At 50.4% G+C, this 17,939-nt stretch overlaps 1 protein-coding gene across 1 annotated transcript in view; it reads right to left on the bottom strand.

The window, feature by feature from the left end:
* The window catches only part of LOC147722358 (uncharacterized), a 700,192-nt gene that overhangs the window by 333,771 nt on the left and 348,482 nt on the right, over positions 1-17,939 (bottom strand). The window contains exons 13-14 of the mRNA XM_086967301.1: positions 5,414-5,541; positions 5,048-5,140 (exon numbers count right to left, since the gene is read on the bottom strand). Of these exons, the coding sequence (XP_086823427.1) occupies positions 5,048-5,140; positions 5,414-5,541 (221 nt within the window). The remainder of the gene's footprint in view (positions 1-5,047; positions 5,141-5,413; positions 5,542-17,939) is intronic.

The following is a 17,939-nucleotide window of genomic DNA, read 5'->3' as shown; positions in this document are numbered from 1 at the left end:
TCCATGGGGCATATGTCCTCTGCAGCAGGTCACCCAGACGCAACCCACCCAGGTTCGCCTACTTAAGTGTAGGGGTTGCGTACTTGCACTTACTGAGATCTGGCACCCTCCGCTCAGCACCACTGGTAGCTAAGCTGCACCACAATTTACCAGTGGAGGGCCCCGGGGGTAACGAAGATGCAGTCTAGTCTTCCCCCGGGGTCTTTCGCGCAAGGGAAGGGCCAGGTTGGGGTGGGGGCGTGGTTGGGGGGTGGGTATCAGAATGCAGGGGGAGGAAGGCGACTTTTTTCTTCCTGCATTCTGGCATTGCTGGGTGGGTTACTTTTCTGTGGAGTTTTTTGTTAGGGCGGTTTGGGACAGTCAGCGAAAGCAGTTTGTGCTGGAAGTGGCGGAGGACGCGTAGGGCTGGTGCGGACGTTTTGCGCAGTGTCCCGGTCGTTTGGTCGACGTTGTTCTGTGTGGAGGTATTTACCCGGTGGCATGGCGGGGGACACTGAGGCAGTGCAGGAGGCCTTGAGGGTGTTGGGGAGGGCAGGGAGGGCGGACCTTCTGAAGCCGGGTGTTTTGGAGCAGGCCTGGGTGGGTTTCACGAGGCCTACGCGGGCGGCGGCAGCTTGTGTTAGAGCTGCGGTGCTTGCCTGCCAGGAGGACTCGGCTTCAGCAGGCAAGACGGCGCCGGCCTGGCGGCGGGGCTCGGGCGTGAGAGGAGCCCAGCGCGGAGGGCGGCGGAAGAGCCTGCCTCCGCGCTCGAAATCGGCGGGGAGTGCGGGCCCGAAGGGGGGGCCCCCGGAACAATTGTGGCAGGAGGCGGTGGATTGCGAGGTGTTGGGCACCTCGGGGGAGGGGCACGGCGCCCCTCGGCCCTGGTTGTGCCTGTGGACCCGGGAATGAGGTCTGGAGAGCAGCGTGGGCACTTGGCCCCTGGGTCTCTCGTTGGTGTGCCTGGGATGGCCGTTTTTGGTGGCGCTGGGCAGGGTCCCCCTATTGTGGAGGCCCTAGATTTAGAGGGGGGCAGCGATGGTGAGGAGGCAGCATGTGTGGTCCTTGGGGGGGGGCATGTTGAGGGTGGGCCCCTGGATCTGTCTGTGGGTTCTAGGGCCCCACCACGGTACTGCGGGGCGCTGGTGAGTCGGCTGCTGTCCAGTTGACGCCGGTGGTGCAGCCGGGGGGGCCTGTTAAGTCCCTTCCTTGGAGGTCCATGCAGGGGTTTGGGCCCAGGGGTTACTGCCCCCCATTGCTGGGCAGGTGGGAGGCCATGGATGTGGAATCGAAGATCAGGGAACAGAGGCGGTTGGTGCAGAACGCGGATGCCAGGCTTTTGGAGTTGGAGGACATGAGGGCGGGGGCGGCCTGGGGGGGGGAGCGGGAGGGCCCTCTTACGCACACGTCGGAAGAAGAGTTTTGGGCTGAGCAGGAAGAGGCTGAGAGGAAGGTCAGGGCTCGGGGGGTTCCAATAGGGTGATGAAGGACAGGCAGGGGCAGTTAGGGACGGCGAGGACGGCAGCGAGGCCCAGCAATGCCAGAGCCCGCCCGGGTTGGAGCGGCCCGGGGGATAAGGGGGATCCCAGCTGGCTGAGGTCAGCAGAGGGGTGGGTGGTTCGGCGGAGCGCAAGACGGCTCCTGTACGCCGCCATGAAGCAGTAGGGGAGTCAGCGGCGGCTTTCCCTCCATCGCAGGATCGGGCCTCAGTGCGTGTGGTGGAGAAGGAGTCGGGGAATGGTGTGCCATGTCAGAGAGGCGTGAAGCGTGCGGTACGTGAGGTGGAGTGGAAACCGGTGGAGGATGAATGGGAGATTGAGATGGATTATGGAGCTGAGAGTGAAGAGCTGGAAGAAGGTGAAGTGCGAGAAGACACGGACAGGACGGCTGACGGGGCATTGGGCAACAGTGGTTTTGGCGTCTTGCAGGCCCCTGCGAAGAAGACCGGGAAGGCGAAGGGGTCCGTGGTGCAACCCAGCAGAATGGACCGTCAGTCGGGACCGTTGCAGGCACTGACAGGTGAGGGTGATTGGTGGGCTGCTTGGGGGGAGGGCCAAACTGGTGGCCGAAAGAAGGCCTGCAGGTCAGTTGGCATCAGTTGGCGGTGGGAGGTGTCTGTGCGGGAGCATGGGCCGAAAGGGGCCAAGGCGGGGGCGCTTGCGTCAACAGGTAAGCAGGTAATGACGGCAGGGGTGCAGACGGACAAGCCGGGGATGGAGGACAAGGTAGAAGGGAAAGAGGACAAGGAAGAGAAAGGGGGCGACAAGCAAGAGAAGAAGCTGCCCTATATGGGCTTAGCCATGCCTTCGGGATCGCACTTGTCGGAAAAGATAAAGAGTAGGATTTGGAAACACGAATATGTCGATGTTTTCAAGCTGTTGCACAGGGAGGTGCAGGCCAAGGAGGGCTCCAAGGAGGAGGAGTGGGATTTGAACAGGAGGCCACGGGTCCCGGTCAACATGGAAAATTGGACGTCGGCGTTTTTGATATACACCAGCATCTATTGTAAAAAGCATGTGGATAGGGCTATCCCCCTTTTCAAGTACATGGACATCATTAGGAAGGCACAATTGCAATTCGGAGGCTTCGCATGGCTGTGCTATGATGAAGAACTTAGGGTGAGGGTTAGTGTGAATCCAGACAAGCCATGGGGGAAGATTGATCAGGAGCTATGGATGCAGTGGATGGCGTTGACGCATTCGTCCGCCTCGACGCACACGGCTAGTGGGTTGCCGGTACCTTATCCGCCTTTTCCAGCGCGGCCCGCCCAAACTGGGGCGGGAGGGGTGGTTACCCCTGCAGGACACACTGCCCCTGGGGCTAATCCAGGCACTGCCACGACCGGTGCCTGCTGGAGTTACAACGAGGGTTATTGATTCCGATACCCTTGTAAGTTCAAACATGAGTGTTCCAAGTGTGGCGGCCGTCACACGGTCACTCAATGTCTCACCCTGGCCACGCCTTTGGAACAGTGGCGAAACTCCAATGCAAAGGGTAGGGGACAGCCTGGCGCGAAGGGCGCCTACTCCGGTTAGGGTGGAGGCAATGGCCCACTGGCTGGCGTGTTACCCCGACAGGGAAGCTGCTTTAAAGTTGCAGTGGGGTTTCACTGAAAGTTTTAGAGTGGGCTACCAAGGACCGAGAGTGCGTAGGTGGGCAGATAATCTTAAGTCAGCTAAAGCATTGCAGGAGGTGGTGGCAGCCACGTTACAGAAAGAAGTGTCGGAGGGCAGAGTTGCAGGCCCCTTGATGGCTGGCTCTTGGAGCACCTGATTGTCTCACCTTTGGGTGTGGTGCCTAAGAAGGAGGAAGGGGAGTTTAGGATGATACATCATTTGTCCTGGCCGGAAGGCCAGTCTGTTAACGATTTCATAGCAGACGTGGACTCCTGAGTCTTTTATGCGTCAGTGGATAACGCTATTCGTCTGGTGCACAAGAGCGGGTGGGGGGCAGAGATGGCTAAGTGTGATATCAAACCAGCCTTCCGCCTTTTCCTTATTGGGCATGCAGTTTGCAGGGGCCATCTACGTGGACAAGGTCTTGCCCATGGGGTGTGCCATATCCTGTGCGCTTTTTGAGGTATTTAGTACATTTTTGCAGTGGGCTTTTACTCAATTTAGCGGACATCGGGCTGTGACACACTACTTGGACGATTTTCTTATCTTCGGAAGGGAACAATCGGGGGATTGTGGCAGGGCCCTGTCACGATTCCAGGACATGGCACAGAATTTTGGGGTCCCCTTGGCACCGGAGAAGACGGCTGGGCCTAGCTCTTGCTTGACGTTCTTGGGGCTCGAGCCTGATTCCTTTTTGTGGAGGGCTTGCCTTCCCCAAGGGAAGGTCTCTGAGATACAGGCATGTCTGCTGTGGGTCATTGGCGAGAAAAGGATTGCGCTGCGCACTGTACAACAGCTCTTGGGGTTCTTGAACTTTGCATGTCGCGTGGTGAGAGAGGGGAGGACTTTCTGCAGGAGACTCGGCATGGCCATGTCGGGAGCGGTGTTACCACATCACAGAGTTCGGAGCTTCATGGGGATGCGGGCGGACCTGCGGACTTGGTTGGCTTTTCTTTCTGACTTCAATGGTGTGTCACTGGATTTTGTGGAGGAGAGGACGTGTGGCAGGTTCAGATCTTTTCAGATGCAGCGGGGGCGGCAGGTTTTGGCCTTTTCTGGGACGGCAGGTGGTGTGCGGAGGAATGGCTGGCACACTGGTTTGGCAAGGGCGGAGCATTGCTTTCCTGGAATTTTTTCCTCTGTTGGTGGCACTGGAGGTCTGGGGTGCCGAGTTCCAGAACAGGTAATTAGAAAAAAGAGTGCCTCTCCACAACTCAATTGCAACCATATTTATGGAACATTGAAAACGCAAGCTGTCGTTTCCAAGCAGGTACTTTTATTTATACCACTTAATTGGACATTTGTACTTCATTTGTCAAACAAAACGTATTATGAGCAGACAAGACCTATGTGTAACATGAGATCAAACCAAAGTAAAACTTTGAAATACACCACAGTGTCAAAACTAAATATAAGCAAAACTCAATATAGTCATTGGTTAAACAGACAATATATGGAATACAGACAATAACATTACAACATACATTACAATCAATGGTAAATACAATTAGGCATTTGATTGAAGCAAAAGAGAAGTAAAGCAAAAAGAGATTGGGAAAAAGAGACGCGAAAATGAATTCGAGAATCTTGTGTAACCAGTGGTTGCTGGTGAATAAATTATCCTTTTCTAATTAGCCGGCGCGTTTCGAATCCAGAGGATTACTTTCCAGATTCTCATCAGGGCATGGTTATTCTGTCTGTAAGTTTGCCAAAGAGAAGGAAAGATTGTGTAAACTTCATGAAACAATAGCGACAGTCTCCCTATATTGTGACACTCAGTTAGGGGGAACCTACCGCTTTTGAAGGAAGCTAATTCAATGAAAATGTGGCAGTGCAGATTGAAGAGGGAATCCAGGAATTGGGACTACCTATGACAAAATGAATTGGCATTAGACCGATTAAAAAGCTAATGACTGGGGAGTGCGAAATACTTTGTTTAAAAATGCACATACCGTCAACTTTTTCAAGTTAGTGTAGACAGTTTTTTCTACGTTGATTGCAGGCTCATTGGCACATTTATTAAACCTCAAGCGGCCTGTGGCACTCTAGGAAAGAACAATGGTGTTGTTAAAGCCGGGAGCGGGAATTTTTAAAGATTACACGAGTGGTGTGCTAGTTTGCATGCAACATACCTTAAAGGTTGATGCGAAGCCGTCCTAGTTACTGGACAAGCGTTGTCTGTAGAAACCCGGCGTGTAAGAATTCCACCGGAGTCCGATTCCGCTAAGGAAAAACGGAGCGAAATGTTGACATAATTACCGCGTTCTACCGCGAGTGAAGCAGAAGCCGGCGGCAGGTCCCGCTGAGGCGCCGCTTACCTTCGTGTCTCTTGCTCTGGGCTCCCTGTGCTCTGTCAAATCGCCAAGGCTGGTACTGTCGGTGTAACCATGGCAATAAGCTTTTTGGGAAGGCACTGGGCCTTGTGGGATATGTAGTTCGCACTGTGCTAGGTGGTTGTTTAAATGGAAATGATCCATTATAGAGAGAAGTGTACAACACTGAGGCGCGACCCATCCGGTCATCAGGCGCCAGGGCACTATTAGGTCAAAGTCTGGCGATTTCAGATAGGCTATTCAAGCCCCTCTGGACGCTATTAAATTTCAGAATTAAATATGTTTCCATTTTAAGGAGCATTTTGTCAAAATCCACAGTCCTCTGGGATGAACGTATTGTATGCAGGACCGTCCACTTCAAATCATTGGCATCATGGTTGACATTAACAAAATGTTCCACCATGGGGGCGGTCATGATTTTATTTTTGATCCTGGATCGATGTTGGCAAATTCGTGTGTTAACTTGTTGTGTGGTTTTTCCAACATAAATAAGGTCGCAGGGGCATTGGACCAGATACACCACATTTTTGGTTTTGCAATTCGAAAAATCCAAATGTTTCCATCTGGTGGACCCATGTTGGAACTCGTCGCCCTCAATAGTGTTTGGGCACACGACACAGGTCCCACATTTGTGGTGTCCCGTGATCGGTTTGAGGTTCCACTGACTCAAAAGGTCACTTTTCTTTTTTGGTAGAGATACATCCGCTCTCATGATGTGCTGTCCTACATTTTGGTTTCTCTTATACGCGAACAGGGGTTTTGGAAGTGGGCATTCTAAGTTCGCCATTAGGTGCCAATTGCTCAGTACAGCTTTTCTGAGTTTGTGGGTATCTGGTCCAAAAGTGGTGACACAGACCAGTCTTTCAAGTGTAGGTTTGGGACGTACTTGCAAAAGAGTTTCGCAGGGGGTGAAGCGCGCTCTTTGTAATGAGTGCTTCAACAGTTTTCTAGGGTACCCCCTTTCTTGCATTTCTTGGCAAAATGTCTCCGCATGGGACGTGAAGTCTCTCAAATCAGAGCAGTTTCTCCTGATGCGCAATAGTTGCCCATATGGAAGGTTGGATTTCAGATTCCTGGGGTGAGCACTCTTATGGTGCAAGATAGTATTCCTATCTGTGTCCTTTTTGAACAGGGTTGATTTAAGGACCCCGTTGATGTTCACAATTTCAACATCAAGGAAGGTCATCCTTTCGTTGCTTTGTGCCATCGAAAACTTGATATCAGCATGCCTGTTATTAAGCCAGTCATGGAATGCTGCCAGATCAGTCTGGCTCCCCTGCCACAGGAGCCAGACATCATCTATGTAGCGAAACCATTGTAGAATGTTCGGTTTGAAAGGGTTGTTGTTGTCCACAAACATCTGTTCGTACTGTGCCATGTACAGTACGGCCATTTCAGGAGCGTAAGGGCACCCCATCGCGGTGCCCTTAACCTGCATGTAGAACTCGCCATTAAATGAAAAATAGTTCTTTTTTAAGGCAATTTCGGCAAGTCTCAGGATAAAGGAAGTTGGTACCTGGTGGGGTCTCTCTCTCTGATTTAAATAAATTTCCATCACCTCTAACGCTTCCCCCTGAGGGATCTGCGTGTAGAGGGAGGTGACATCCATTGTTGCCAACAGTTGGGTCTCTGGATCGAACTCAGTGTCTTCTACTTTAAGAAGAAAATCAGTTGTGTTGCGTAAGTACGACTTGACTGTTGTTAGAAATGGTTTCAAAAAGAAATCCACATATTGTGAAAGAGGCTCTAGGCAGGAGTCGCACCCGGAGACGATTGGGCGTCCCGGGGGATCTTGCAAACTCTTGTGAATTTTGGGCAAGAGGTAGAGAACGGGAGTTCTAGGATGCTTTTTTAGTAGATAGTCATGTTCTTTTTGCCCAGAAAGCCACCGTCTAACCCTTCCTGAAGAGTGTCAGCAATGAGTCGTCTTTTTTCTAATTACATATACTAGGCCCAGCCTCCCCACTTGTCCACTAGGGCCAAGCTCCCCTTGTACTCGAGTTCCAGAACAGGTCAGTGTTGTTTCATGACATTGGTCGAGTTGGTCAACCGACAAAGGGTGAGAGACTTGAGAGTGTTGCGGCTGTTGAGGAGATTTATGCTGCGTTGTTTGAAGTTGAATGTAATTTTTCAAGCCAAGCATGTCCCTGGGGCGAATAACGACATTGCGGATGCTTTGTCTCGTTCGCAGTGGTAGCGTTTCCGGAGGTTGGCACCTGGAGCGGAGCAGTGCAAGACCGGACTGCCGGCCGGCGTCTGGGCCTTGGGGGGAGTGAGAGTTTTAGGACTGGTGGAGAGCTCCGTAGCAGACTCAACGAGAAGGACATACAGGCTGGCATGGGATGAGTTTGCTTCTTTTATGGGATGGAGGTGGTTGGCTGCGGGGGGTGCTCGCTCGGTGATTGAGCAGGGAGGTTTGCAGTATGTTTTGCAAGGTATGGACAAAGGTTTCTCGGCTGCGACAATCTCTGGAAAATTGGCGGGTTTGTCTTTCTATGCTACTCTGTTTTTTGGTTTTGACCCCACAAAAGATGTAGTCATTGGTAGGATGTTGCGGGGTTGGGGCAGGGAGACCAAAAAGGGGGGGGGGGGGGCGTTGCAGGAGGCGGTGACATTTGAGTTATTGGTTCGCATTGTTGATGTGTTGCCGTTATTTTGTTATAATGGATCCAAGGTCCGGCTGTTCCGGTTGTGCATGGTGTGGATGTTTTTTGGAGCTTTTAGAGTTTCACAGTTGTTGGGTACCAGGACTGGCGGTGGTAGGCGTTTTGGAGACGTTCGTCTGGAAGCAGGACAACTGGGTATTTGGTTGAGCCAGTCTAAAACGGACCAGTTGGGGAGAGGAAAGTGGGTTTGGCTGTGTGACAGTGGCAAGGGCAGGGTGTGCTCGGTGATGGAGTGGAGGACGTTTGCTGAGCAGGTGCGATTGCCGGATGAGGAGATATTTTGTCATGAGTCCGGAGCCAGGGTCACGGCAGGGAGGGCAGTTGTTGGCGGTTTTGCGTAAGGCAGTGAGCAAGTTGGGGTTAAATCCTTTTGGGGTTTGGGACGCACTCCTTTAGGATAGGGGCGGCAACTGCGGCATCGCGCCTGGGGTGGTCATGGGATAGGATACGTCAGATTGGTAGATGGAAGTCACGATGTGAGCGGTACGTTAGAAAGTAGGTTGCTGCGTGGGGGTGGTTAGGGGGCTGTTGAAGCGCCAATTTTGACAGGATGTGTATTAATAACTTTTTCTTTCGTAGGTTGTGTGGGCGGACCAGGGGCCAAGACGGTCACGTGGATTGTGGGGAATTCTTTTGTGCACTGGGCATCGAGATATGCAGAGCAGCAGGTGTACGGCCGTAACCTGGGACTCAATGGACTCCAACATGAGGTGCACTGGTGGGGAAAAAGAGGGATGCGATGGGGGGCACTTTTGCCCTGGCTCGCGAAGATGGTCCCACAAAGGGGATGCACGGACTTGTTGATCATCCACCTGGGGGAAAATGACTTAATACAGCTGTCGGGTTTGGCGCTCTTACAGCTGATGCAGCGGGACCTGGAGGTTATGAAGCTCAAGTTATCTGGGACTTGCATTGCTTGGACGGAATTCATTCCCAGGAGAGTTTGGAGGGGGTGAATAAGCATGGGGCAGTGGAGAAGGCCAGGAGGAAATTGAACAGGGAGATGAAGGTTTTTTGTGACAAGAAGGACATTAAGGTGATTTCACATCCAGGACTTCGACTTGAAGAAAGGTTGCTCTTTAGGGACGACGGAGTGCATCTTTCGACAATTGGAAACGCGTATTACATGATGGAAATGCGTGACGTTGTGAGCAAGTTGTGGAATGAAGCGATCTGGTGCCGCCGGGATGTGTGAGTGGGGAGGCGAAAGATGCAGTGACACCTGGGGGGGGGCAGGTAACCGCCCTACAGGGGGTTACCTGGTTGGCGGTATTTGGGAGGGGTGGGGGAGTCACTAGCGGGTGCACCCACCTCTCGTGGGGGGGAGGAGTGAATGATGGAAGGGGCGACTGGTGGCAGGAGAGTGGTGCCAGGATGCGAGGAGAGATTGGAGGTAAGGTTGAAGAACGGAAGGTGGAATGAAAGGAGAGTATGAGGATGGATTTTGGAGTTGGGGGGGAGATTTAGTTGTTGTTGATTATTGTTGTGGTTTATTGTTTGTGCAGCCTGGTCCTAATAAATGGCCTTTTACGCTTAACAGTGTGGCCTGATTATTGCGCGATGGAGGGCCCCGGGGGTAGCGAAGACGCAGTCTAGTCTTCCCCCGGGGTCTTTCGCGCAATGGAAGGGCCAGGCTGGGGTGGGGCGTGGTTGGGGGGGTGGGTATAAGAATGGAAGGGGGAGGAAGGCGACCTTCTCTTCCTGCATTCTGGCATTGCTGGGTTGGTTAGTTTTCTGTGGCCACCCGCCCACCCTACAGTTTTTAGGGTTTGAGGGTAGGGTTGGCAGAGCGTGCCAGTTTAGGACGGGTTGTGGGGTTTGGCAGTATTTGGGAGGGGTGGGGCAGTCACTAGCGGGCGCACCCACCTCTTGTGGGGGAGAGGAGTGAATGATGGAAGGGGCGACTGGTGGCAGGAGAGTGATGACAGGATGCGAGGAGAGATTGGAGGTAAGGTTGAAGAACGGAAGGTGGAATGAAAAGAGAGTATGAGGATGGATTTTGGAGTTGGGAGGGAGATTTAGTTGTTGTTGATTATTGTAGTGGTTTATTGTTTGTGCAGCCTGGTCCTAATAAATGGCCTTTTACGCTTAACAACAGTGCAGCCTGATTATTGCGCGATGATCAGGGAGGACGTCGGCTGGCTTTCAATGCCTGTTGGTGCCCGCCACAGAACTCGGACTGTGAAGCGCAGTCGCAGCATCTGTATTAGCCACTCTAGGACTCCCAGTTCCTCCCCCTCCTCCCCTGGCTCCCAAGGAGACTGAGTCATTTACAGCTGGGTGCCCAGTTGTAGCCTGCCCAGGCTCACCTTCTTCCATGGGGGGGCCGCTCCGCTCCAGCCCCTGCCGTCCGGCTGCAAAGTCAGTGAAGCTGCTCCCCCAGTCGGGTCAAAATCAGGTAAGATGCCTGCCGGCGGGCACTTGTACAGCGCACACCTCACGCCAATAAATCATACAATCGGCTGCGTGCATGGCCTGTCCAGTGCCACAGTGACACTAGCAATCTCCTCTGGCTTTTTTATGTTAAATTACTATCCAGGCGTTAGAGGATGGTACAGGATTACTGGAGTCGACAGCAGTGCCAGTAGAAGAGTCTACTCGGCCATCTTGTTAGGTCACGCCCCCAAAATGTGTGCTTTATTTTCAGATAGTACAGCTCGGAAACAGTGAGCGAGGATTACCACTTACTGTTTGTGAGCTGTGCTGTCTGAACATAAAGCACTACTCAGAGAAATATTGGGTTAAAAGAATTCACTGCAGCATATAAAACGGGCCCTCGGCTCAAAAGCTCATCATGATATGGCCCCTAAATTATAAGCAAGCCTACAAAAGGTATCATGTCTTAAAACAAAACATGCATGGTGTTTGATCTGCATTTTTTGTACTGCATTTTTTAACTAACATAGCTTTCACTTTGCTTTTTTAAAATTAATTTATAAAGCTTTCACTTAGCATGTTACTAACAACACGTTACACTACATACCTCTCCCTGCATTTCTTGCAGTTTACCGATGAAGCTGCTCTCGTATCTACAAATTAGAGAGAAATGTTTACATTTTTTGTAAAATGTTCTGCCATCTCTTCCTGTTTACAGTGACTTGAAGCTCTACTGGTTGTCACACTTTGCATCAGAGCACAGCAACATATACTGACAGTAGTAACAAAATCAGTTTAATAAAGATCTGACATTTCTTGGAATTTCACATGGCCAGCCGCAATCACTTGAAAATCTTGACGACATCTAAATTTTTAACTAGCAGTTTGCAAATTCCAACAGTAGGGCCAGGTGTACAAGTAGAAATCGGTGCCAGTTTTTTGCAATCAGTACTGAAGTCTTCCTTGATGTTATAAATCAATGGAACATTAAAGAAAAGCATGAATGAATGAATGAGTATAACAGAATTTGCAAATGGGCGTCCTGACAGAAGAATATTTAATTGGGGTCCTCCATTTATTTATGATCGGACTAAGGTTTCCGCAATCTCAAAATCCCTCTTTGCAAGACTTCATAAGAATTTTCGGACCCCTTACATAAACCGCTGTTTGAACAGGGATCATAATTCTGAACCGGGTGGTATTATCGGCAACTGGAAATTACCATTTGCGTTTAAATTACTCACTCTTTGGTAAATTTTAGCAGGTCAAACCAGCCAGAATTTTAGGCACAGCTTATATTGGTAAGAGGGGTGGGCTGGTGGTGGGGAAATTAGAGACCATGGGATAGGTAAAATTAAAAAATGAATAAAATCACTTACCTTGCACTTGCAGCATCGTTGACTCGGCAATGCGGCGACCACAAGGTGTTTTTTTCAGTAATTTTTTATTTAATTTTACCTATCCTGTCATCTGTCGACTTCCCCACGTATTACTAAGCACATCTGATAAATACAGTACCCCAATGTGTGATAAATGGAACTTTCATTCCTTTTGAAGATTTGAGTATTTAAAATGCATGATGCGATACATTACATTAACTAAGTATCAGAGATAGGAACAGATTATGTCAATAATAATATATATCTTTGTGCATCTTTCAACTGCAGTATATCCATTATCATTTTAAAATAGTGGTGACCAAATTTCATTCAGCTGCTTAATCCCCCCCCCCCCTCCCTTTTGTTTTTTGGTCGAGCATAAGTGTATGACCTCTTGTATACTTTAGTATACATACATCTCTGTGGGCTAAATGCCATTCCTTGCTTCTCATTTTTTTGTTTCAATGTCCTTTAAAAATCCTTGCTTGCTAGTGGCCAGTCCGGCCTTGTTGTCCCTCCTTTTTCCTCCAAGGAGCAGGGACTTAGTACAATATAATTACGCTTTGTTCTGTTGATCTGCTAGTGGGAAGACTATTTTATTATGTTTTCAACCTTATGTTACACTGTGGCAGCTCAGACCCGTGGCTGCTTACATTTTATTGCAGCATTGGTCCATCCCAGTTCCTGCCATGTGGCTGACATTCTTTTGTTTTCTCTCCAAAGGCAGCTCCCAGGCTGGCTTGTCTACAGTTAGCTATTAACTGTTGAGATAATGGGGCAGTTTATTTTCTCCTGTGGATGCTCAGCAATGCTTTTTCATATGGGAGCACGTTTGTTTTTGTCTTGTGCAGCTTACAGAGGCAGTTCTGCTTCCTGCATGTGGGTCTGTTCTTCTAGAAAAGGACACACAGTGTTGCATGCGCTTCTTCCGAAGCATAAACTTGTTTTAACTTTTTTTAATTGTTTTCTGTCTGGGCTTGTGTTAAGATGTGCATGTTGGATAACACTGATGTTGTTTTCTCTGATCCTTTTCTAATATTATTTCTCAGAGAAGATGGATACCTTCACAGGTCTCGTTTTCTCACGTATAAGATAAAAGTCATTTAGAGTGGCTGGTAAGGAAATATTTGCTTTATAGTTACATTCAAAATAAACCTGGGCTGAGTCTCTCAGCTTCAGATTTGAAAGCTGCAAGACTTGTGCCTGACTCCCTTTTTTTCAGAGCCTTTCTTCTTATCCAGCTCGCACATTGAACAAAATGCCCATATATTCCCAGAGGCCAAGAACATATCTGCAATATTTTTACATTTGCATGGTAACTAGCTTCAGTTATTTCAGAGTTTGTCCCGCTCTCGCTGACAGGCTGAATGGTGTCACTCATGTGTTTGACACCGTTAAGAGATAGAACTAGGCAGTCTGAAGCCTGTAGCCCCCGGATGTATGACGTTAAAACGCATACTTTTACCACGCATACCATTACAACGCAATATTTACAACGCAGGATCCTTTACAACGAATACCTTTACAACGTATGACATTACATCGCAGATACTATTACAACGCATGCCATTACAACGTAAGTATAGGTAAGTATATTATTTTTTTATATTATATTTTTTTTTTTTAATGTAATTAATAAATATTTAAATAATTTTAAAAATAAATACATTTTATATTAATGTCATTGTAATTTTAAAATAATATATATATAACATTTTTTATATGAAAATTAAAATTAGTAAAATAAATTTATTTAATTTAATTTAAGTAGTTTTATAAAACTGAACCCTTAAAATACCCCTGTACCCCATAACCCAAACCCAACCCTGAACCCTAAAAATACCCCTGTACCCCATAAGCCAAACCCAGCCCTGAACCCTAAAAATACCCCTGTACCCCAAAACCCAAACCCAGCCCTGAACCCTAAAAATACCCCTGTACCTCAAAACCCAAACCCAGCCCTGAACCCTAAAAATACCCCTGTAACCCAAAACCTAAACCCAGCCCTGAACCCTAAAAATACCCCTGTACCCCAAAACCCAAACCCAGCCCTGCACCCTAAAAATACCCCTGTACCCCAAAACCCAAACCCAGCCCTGCACCCTAAAAATACCCCTGTACCCCAAACCCAGCCCTGAACCCTAAAAATACCCCTGTACCCCCAAACCCAGCCTTGAACCCTAAAAATAACCCTGTACCCCAAAACTCAAACCCAGCCCTGAACCCTAAAAATACCCCTGTACCCCAAAACCCAAACCCAACCCTGAACCCTAAAAATACCCCTGTACCCCAAAACCCAAACCCAACCCTGAACCCTAAAAATAACCCTGTACCCCAAAACCCAAACCCAGCCCTGAACCCTAAAAATACCCCTGTTCCCCAAAACCCAAACTATATATAAAATTACTTTCATTAATTTATTTAATTTATTTTTAATATTTTGGTTAAAAAAAAAGGTTAAATAAAATGATATACTTACCTATACTTACGTTGTAATGGCATGCGTTGTAATAGTATCTGCGATATAATGTCATGCGTTGTAAAGGTATGCGTTGTAAAGGATCCTGCGTTGTAATGGTGTGCGTTATAACAGTATGCGTTGTAAAAGTTGCGTGGTAACAGTTGCATACCTTAGCCCCCTTTTAAAAATATTGAAGCGAGTGGATGGTCTCAGGAGAGACCACCTTCCCCACCCACACAACCAGCTCCTCTTCTGTTCTCAGGGCTCAGGCAAAGGGGGCCACCAGCTCTGGACAGATTGGTGCATTGAGCAGAGGATCCCCCTTGACCTGCCCTCTCTCCGTCAACACCAGGCCCTCTTTCTCGCAGCAGGAGTCCTCTTCAGTGTGTGGAAATCCAATTAGTCTTGGTCCTTCCTCCAGAAGCTGCATTTTGTAAAGCGTTTACAATGTGCATTTAATTGTTCTCTACTCATCTTGCTTTGTAATGGCTCCTTGATAAGTATTTGATTTTCTATTTGGCAGTTTATTTTGGAGTCATTAATTTAGTCTCATTAACTCGAAGAGGTCTGTCTGCTTGTGCTTTTTTGTTGGGCCCCATTGCGTGCGCGCCAGAAATTACATTATTAATAAACAAACGTTCAAAAACATTTAAAATTGAAGGTGCGGGGAGGCGTGGCCAAGATGGCGGCGTGAGCCGACGTGTAGTCTCGCTGCTCCCGCCGACGGCTGAACTATAGCACCGGTTCTGGCGTCCTTGGACCCACGAAAACGGGTCGGGAGGCTGCCGGAACCGAGGAAATAGCGGAACGAGTCTGAGGAGCCCACCAGGCGAGGGATGTCACGCGATCCAGGCCGTGCAGGGCTCGGATGTTACGGAGCGCCCATCCCCCGCAGGGTCGAGAGCGAGGCCTGGAGCTGTGTGAGGGAGCAGATGCCGAGCGGCGGATTCCCGTGGCCCGAGGCTCAGCCGGCTTTGGTCCGGTGACTGCGGCGGAGCGGGGCTCGGTAGACGGGCACTGATACCCCCGCCCCCCTGAGGAGTCAAGGGTGCGGCACATCGAGGCTGGCAACCCCAAGCACTGGGAGGACGTCCCAAGCGCCTAGTGAAGCCGGAGAGCGGCCCTGCAGTCCCCGGTGCCCGGTGTGACGACGGGCGAATAAGCAGCTACGAGAAGCCTGGTGAGCAGGGGAGACGGTCAGGGAGATGGCGGTGGCAGCGTGGTGACCGGCTGAGGAGCTGCAGTCCTTTGGAGCCAGCCGGTGGGGCTAAGGGCCGCAAGTCTGCTGGGTGATCCTGTGGGGTGGAGGAAGCCCGCCGAGAAGCAGGTCTGTCCTGGGCCGTGGCATCGAGTCGACGGAGGCGTTCGAGGTCCGTGACCCGCCCGCCCAGTGAGGGGTGCGACGCCATTTTGGGGGTGCCTGTGAGCCGCCGAAAATCCTCCTTTCCGGCGGCGCTGCCGCCCATTCCAGCGATAGGCGTCTGTGGTCCGTGCTTTGGTGAGGGGAGGACCAGGTGCCCAGTGGAAGCGAAGGTCTGGAGGCCCTGCAGAGGTGAGGAGGACGCCAGGGGGGGCGGAATGCATCCGCGGCTGCGGTGAACAGCGGTGCAGGAGGCCCTTTCGGGGACGATTGGAGGGCGGCCTGTAGCACCGGGAGTGGAGCGGGCCGCTCGCAGGAGGTCGGTGACTGAGTGCTGGCAAGAGTGGCCGAGAGGAGATTGTGCCAGACTTTGCAGAGGGGAGGCCCCGACGCCGCGGCGGACCTGAGCAGCGCTGCGTGTTCGGCAGTAAGGAGGCCCTGGCCTAAGGTACTGGGGCGGTACATGTCTGGCTGCAGTGGGCATGGGGTGAAGGGCTGCAGGGCAGTGCGTATACCAGCTACGAGGGATGTCCGCTATCAGGGGCTCCCGCGGCAAAACTGTAAAGGAACTCTTTGCGAAAACACAAACTGCCCAAAATAAAGACACCGCAACCCCGGGCTCGAGGAAAATGGAACAGGACGCAGACAGTGAATCGGAGCCCATTACGAAGGCGTTTTTGGAGTCAATCTTTACATCCCTACGGGACGACATTCAAACCTTCAAAGCAGAATTTGCCAGCGAAATCAAAGAAGTGCGGCGTGAGATGGACGGAATAGGGGAATGTGTAGCGGACCTAGAGTCCAAAAGTGATAACAAAGCCACTGGACTTGCGGCCCTGCAGCAAGAAATCATCCGCCTTCATGACCAGCAGGTGGACCTTCAACTTCATATGGAGGATCTGGAGAATCGCTCCAGACGCCACAACATACGTATTCAAAATGTTGCTATGTCTGAGGCCACCCAAGACACGTTTCGTTATGCCAGGGAACTCTTTAATCGCGTGCTGGGGCGCCCATTGGACTCTGTCCTCCATCTTGATAGGGCACATCGAACGGGCCCCCTCGGACATACTGGTTTGTGTCCAAGACTATCGTAATAAGGAAAAGATATTGCAAAAGGCACGACAGATGCACCCGCTCACATTTCAGGGAATGTCGCCGTTGCTGTTTCAGGATCTGGCGGCTCTCACGCTACACAAGCGCCGTCTCTTCAAACCGGTCACGTCCCATTTACAGCAGAAGAGCATTCCTTACAGTTGGGGACACCCCTTCCGTCTCATCTTCAGGATGGAGAAAAAACAGTACCAGCTCCGGTCGTTCTCGGAGGCCTGCCATCTGCTAGGATTGGAACAACCCGAGGACAAAGAGGAGGTCCAAAGAGCCACGACCGAGACGGAAGAGCTCAAGCCCCAATGGCGCCAACAGCGGAGGCAGAGGCGGGTGAAAAAAACCCCAGCGAAGGAGATTGCAGCGGGCCAGCGGGCGGCAGTGGTGGCTGTCGCAGTAGATGGTGGTACAGATCCAATGGGGTGAATGGCCTAATGCTTCCTGGTGGCTCTGATTAACTGTTCAAAATGCACGGCCGTTGGCGGGAGGGGGCTCCCGGATAGACTCGCAAGACTACCCTGTGCTAGTTTTTTCCTTTTCATCTCTGGATGAAGGACTACAAAAGTTTGAAGTTGTGGTGGGGGAGGGGGGTGGGGGTTGGGTGGGAGGGGAATATGGTCCATAGTGCACTTGTTGGAATGGCTTGTCTTTGGCTCAGTGTTTTGGAGCTCGCAGGGTGGGAGAGGGCCTGGGATGCTTGGACTGAAATTCACAGGGTTGCTTCGATGGCAGGGAAACAGTTACACCTATCACGATGACGGCAGATGATTTGGTTGTCCTCACACTGAACATGAGGGGATTGAATAACCCAGTCAAACGCAAAGTGATCATGCTCCACTTAGAACAGTCTCAGGCGGACATTTCTCTCCTCCAGGAGACACATCTCCTAACCAAGGATTGTCAACGGCTTCGGTCCTGTAGATTCCCCCTTCAATTCTTCTCCTCGTGCCCTGCTAAAAAGGCGGGAGTTGCAATTTTGGTGGCACAAAAGTTTAGGGGCAAGGTTTTAGGTAAGACTGCTGAAATTAAGGGGCGACTGTTAGTGTACAGGTTTGCAGTGGGGGATATAACTTACACGATTGGCACAATATATTGACCCAATGAAGGTCAAGAAAAGTTCCTGCATAGAGCTCTTACTGACGTCACTGACACGACAGACCGT

This window comes from Lissotriton vulgaris, chromosome 4_1 (assembly GCF_964263255.1).
Source record: "Lissotriton vulgaris chromosome 4_1, aLisVul1.2, whole genome shotgun sequence".
NCBI classification, from domain to species: domain Eukaryota; kingdom Metazoa; phylum Chordata; class Amphibia; order Caudata; family Salamandridae; genus Lissotriton; species Lissotriton vulgaris.
Note: the sequence above shows the minus strand (reverse complement) of the source record. Positions and strands in the feature narration are given on the sequence as shown.